At 39.9% G+C, this 5,366-nt stretch overlaps 1 protein-coding gene across 1 annotated transcript; it reads left to right on the forward strand.

The window, feature by feature from the left end:
• Window positions 1-439: 439 nt before the first annotated feature.
• On the forward strand, window positions 440-5,306 carry LOC104460077 (arylsulfatase D-like; the record flags this gene model as incomplete). The annotated part of the gene is made up of 4 exons (XM_010082205.1): window positions 440-562; window positions 2,055-2,478; window positions 3,627-3,763; window positions 5,119-5,306. Coding segments are annotated over 4 exons (872 nt in total), but the record flags the coding sequence as incomplete, so codon positions are not given.
• Between the last annotated feature and the right edge of the window lie 60 nt (window positions 5,307-5,366).

A 5,366-nucleotide genomic window follows, 5' to 3' on the forward strand; every position in this document is an offset into this window, starting at 1 on the left:
TGGCAAGATCCCTGTACTCTTTTTGGGTGATGAACTGTACATTGTCAGAAGTGTGTACCCCTAACTCTGCAAGCCTTTTGCTTTATATAAAACTTATTTTTATTTTTTCCCTTTTATTTTTTAACATTATATTTTGATAGAACTTTGGTTGTAAGAGGTCGCCTAATGTCCAAACATAGGCATCTTAGTGCCTTTTGTAGACACCCCAGCATAGTTGAGACATCTGCATTTGGCTAACAGGTAGTGACTTGGGACTTGGAGGAGACATCGTTCTGGGGGTCAGTCAGAATAGCAGAGTATCCCAGGGCATACTAAATGGCTTATTAAAAGGCACTAGGCTTAAGCAACTGAGTCCCATTCATTAGAAAGAACAACCTGAGAAGACTGAAAAATCTGAAATATGGTTTGTTTTATTTTAAATAATGTTGTTCCTCTCTAGGAATGGCGTCCAACACTCAACGGCAGGTTCTCTTTTGGAATGGGGGTTCTGGCGGGCTTCCACCAAATGAAACTACTTTTGCCAGAATACTACACCAACAAGGTTATTCTACAGCACTTGTAGGTATGAGACATGGCAACTTGCTGCCTTTTCATTGCTTGTTATTCAAATGAGGCTGCTTCTGTAAATATTTTTCTTTGCCAAAATGTCTAGGATCAGTTAAACTACAGTTTCTTGTATGCATAACTTTCAAAAACAGCAAGGTTTTTAGAATGTCATCCACAAGCCCCAGTGTCAGCACATCGTATTTGACAAATCCAAAATGAGATTGTATAGAATACATAGACATACACTGCAAACAGAAGTTAAATGCAAATGAAATATAATTTGCTCAGTGCAGATTGCTTTAGGAAAAAGCAACAGATATTCACCAAACTATTAGACAGAAAAATGTTGTCTCCCAGCTCGTACCCAGACACCACAGTGGTCTTAATTATATCTGGTGGATAGATTTTCTGTTATGTATGCATCCTGCTTGTTATCACAGTTCAGACTCTACCTTCGTTTTCTGCAAAAGCAACTCTGCAAAAAAAGCTGAGTCCTATTGACTTCTGGGTTTTGGATCAGAATACATGTTCAAGAAAGAAAATCCTACTAATTCTTTGCTAATTTTACCTGAACAGCAATTAAAGGATGTGCCTTTCAAGCACCTCTCATTCTTAAACTTTTTGATGTAGTCAAAGGTGTCCTGTGCTTAATTGTAATTACCGTGATTTTTCACACCTCTGCTTGGTTCTGGTGCGCTGAGGTGTCATTTACTTCCTAAATCAAAGTGAGTCTTTGTGACTTCACACAAGCCTGTGCAAGGGGGTGAACTTCCCCTAGCTCACTGCAGGCTGTTACAGCTTATACTGTAAACTACATTCATACACATGATCACACAGATGGTTGGCAGTTCTCAGAAGTTACCTGTCTAGATAATAGCCCCTAGGCCCATGGTTATAGACTGACTGTCCTTCAGTGTCAGGATAGTTACGCTGCTCTGCAGTATGACTTCGTCAGCAGTGTATGATGTATTCTGATATGTCCAATTGTACTGGATAATTGGAATGGCCTATTTTTGCTCCTCATTTTAGGATGAATATAGACACACAGAGCCAATACGTACAACTTCTTCCTGAAATTTGTGCTTGGTCTGTGAAGGTCAAATAGAACTTGTGTGTAAATTAGTTTATATTTTTGCACTTCACTGTTTCTTTTGGCACAAGGGTTTCTCTCGTTTCTCCCCATCAGGCTACCCACTAACGAATGGCTACTTTATTATGTGAAAAATAATAAGCGCCAAATATTGCAACCCTTTTTGTTTGCATTCAGGGAGGTGTCTGAGCTGGACCATTGCCCTGTGCAGAATTTTAACAGTTAGGTGAGGAAAACTAGATGTTCTTGGTAGTTCAAGTGCCAATGCATGATTGCTCCCTGAGTCTGTCCCCATTCCACACCTGCTTCTCCCTTGGCCGCACCTTAACTGAGGAGTGCAGCCAACCTGTTAGAAATACAGGCAGATACACCCAAGAGTAACGATGTTGGATTTAAGATCTTTGTTTTATATTTTCAGGCAAGTGGCATATGGGTATGAACTGCAAATCCCGCTGTGATCACTGCCACCATCCTTTAAATCATGGCTTTGATTATTTTTATGGCATGCCTTTTACCCTCTTGAATGAGTGTCAAGGCACAGATGACCCTGAACTGGCCAAGTCTCTGCAAGACGCATACTGGCTTTACACAGAGATGATTGTCCTTGCAGTGCTTACTCTTTTGCTTGGAAAACTTACCAATTTATTATCAGTAAATTGGAAAATAATCATATGTCTGGCCATCTGTGGTCTCCTGTATTTCATCTCCTGGTTCTCCAGCTACGGTTTCACCAAGTACTGGAACTGTATCCTGATGAGAAACCATGATATCGCCGAACAACCAATGAATCTAGAAAAAGTTACTTCTAATATGCTGAAAGAGGCAGTTTCATTCATTGAAAGGTAACCAACAAGTTGTATTGCATTTTAAGGATTTTTAAAAATAATGTGATTGCTGTGTTGTCCACCACTAGGTTAGGCAGCTGGCATGCTGAACTTTCCGTCCTGATGCTGGCCAGTAATTTGTTGTTTTCTGGCATCCTCCTACCTGTCAGGATCCAACTGCTAGCCTTCATCTTATACATAGCTTGTCAGCTCACGAAAAGGAAAATTTCTTTTTTTTGTGTTTATGTTTTTTTCACCTAACCCAAAGGGGTCCTGCATGAGGACTGGGCCTTCTGCCAGTAGGAACAGAAAAATTATCTTAGCCTGATGAATGGACTGTCATAAAAAGTGTCAGATGAAGTTAATATTTTACAAACAGGAGAGTGCTATAGTGAGTTTTGTTTTGTTCTCCAAGGGTGTCCTTAATTTACAATACTATCAGTAGCCTCAACTGGCATTGAACAAGCCATTAAGTCTTTACAAGTATTCGTGTGTCAAGTCTGGGCATACCCTTGAATAAGGTTATACAATTTCTGTCAGGGTTTTTTAAGGAAAATTGGGTGTAAGGCAAATCTCTTCTGTAAAACTTTCAGCATCGTTAATCTCAGGTTTGCAGGATGTCCTGCCTAGCATGATGGTAAAGGGATATGGTTCCCCTGTGGGTGCACTGTCATAGAATCATAGAATGGTTTGGGTTGGAAGGGACCTTAAAGATCATCGAGTTCCAACACCCCTGCCATGGGCAGGGGCACCTCCCACCAGACAAGGTTGCTCAAAGCCTCATCCAGTCGTATCTGCCTCTTCCACGAGGGCATCTCAGATGCTCAGTGAGATCCATGTTTATTTTAAGCAAGCGAGGCCTAGTGTCCTTGCCTCTGAGAGGGTGTCAGTCTTTTGGCTGTAACCTTCCTTAGTTATTTAATGTTCTACACACATCTAGTTTGAAACCAGAAAAAGAAACCTTAATACAGAAACAAAATCTTTGAGGGGTGTTTTAATCTCCTCTGTGTCCCAAAACCTCAAAAATGCAAAGATGTAAAAATCAAAAAGTTTTGCTTTAGACCCCAACAATAATTTTTATTGAGTTAGTCACTACCATGCCAGTGTTATATTTTGGGTTGAGTGACAGTTTGCAGAGAAATAACTATTGCTTTCTTTTATTTCAGAAACAAGCATAGACCGTTTCTTCTCCTTGTTTCCTTTTTACATGTTCACACCCCTCTTGTTACCACAGAGAAGTTTCAGGGGAGAAGCAGGCATGGCCTATATGGAGATAATGTAGAGGAGATGGACTGGATGGTGGGTAAGTGGTCATCTTGAAGAAAATACTTAATTTATTTGAATGTGGAAAAGAAATTAAACAGGTGGTCACAGAACTCCCTTTTTGCATATGACAAGAATCAGTGAACTTGCCTTGGATACACAATTAGCTTCAGAGATTGCCATTCCATTACCACACCTCTTTTTTTCTTTCTTAAGATGAAAGCCCAAACTTTTCTTGTGAGGATTTGTTCTTTTTGTTTTTGTTTTTACCTGACACACTTCCGTGCTGCAGTGTTAAATGCAGTCAAATAATCAAATATATGCTTGATCATGTTGCCATCCATTTTGATTAAAATTTCTCTATCTCTGACTAGTCTCAGAAGATATAACTACTGATGGTGATGAGTATTACCTTATACAGTGTTTGTTTTGTGTACTTGTTCATTTTTGTGAAAGATTATTTCTTGGAGCAGAAACCAGAGCTCCCTCCTAGCCAAAAGGCCAAGTTAAAAAGCTATGGAGTTTCACCTAATAAATTGTGTGAAGTCAGTGTATCATGAAGACTCATGAAGTCAGTATATCGTGAAGACTCATAGTGCCAATTAGTACTCTGAGCCTTGATTTAGACCTAAGCCTTACTTAGTAGTTCCTTTCTGCTTCAATGGGAGGGAGGGAGATAGCTCCTGTTTGTATTTAGTCAAAAGTGACAACTCCATTGACAAAGTATTAATTTCCTGTCTAGGTCAAGTTTCAATCCCTGAACCTATTCTTCCTCCAATAACCATGTTTACAAAACTGTGTTTTGAGACAACCCCCATTGCTTCTGGTGGGCAGGCTGAGAACCTTTGCAAGATCTAGTTGAACCAGAGGACACTGCCATGCTCCTCTTGCAACATTTTGGCACCAGTTGCCTTCAGGCCCAAGCTATGCAAGCACAGCTGAATAGCAGAAGTCTAATATGGTTTAAGGAGCATGCCTTGCATAGGCCAAACAGGATGGCAGCTAGTGATGACAGAAGTCTCCAGGGTTGGACCACTAAGTAAGAGATTTGGGGCCTAATTAAGAACCAAGATGCCTAGACTCAATATAAACTCTTTTGGGGGGCAGGTGTCTATTTTTAGGTAAGGTCAATAAGTAGTTTGACCAAGGAGACACTCCTGTAAAGGAGAAGAGATTGAGCAAAAGAGCTAATCACTGGCTTATGCTTTTTCCTTGCTCCATTGGCCTCTTATTATTTCTGTAACACAGGATTACTCTTTGCATTGCTTGTGGTAGCTCATAACAGAACTCTTTCAGGTAAATGGGAAGACTCAGTCTTCACTGAATTTTGAGTCAAGGTCTTAAAGTTCTGACTGCATCTCTGGACATAATTATAAAGTTTTGCTTTGTTTATAGGCAGGCTTCTGGATATTATTGACAAAGAAGGCTTGAAGAATACCACATTCATTTATTTTGCATCTGATCATGGAGGATCCTTGGAGGCTCACAGAGGAAAAGCTCAGTTGGGTGGATGGAATGGGATCTATAAAGGTAGAATTTTGTTAGTGTCTACATGCATAAGACTTCCTCTTAAAAAAAAATGATAGAATAAAATACATCCAGATAGACTATATTTACTAAGATATATGCTGGGATGATGTGAT

The sequence above is a fragment of the Pterocles gutturalis genome, unplaced genomic scaffold (genome assembly GCF_000699245.1).
Source record: "Pterocles gutturalis isolate BGI_N339 unplaced genomic scaffold, ASM69924v1 scaffold18809, whole genome shotgun sequence".
In the NCBI taxonomy this organism is placed as follows: Eukaryota; Metazoa; Chordata; class Aves; order Pterocliformes; family Pteroclidae; genus Pterocles; species Pterocles gutturalis.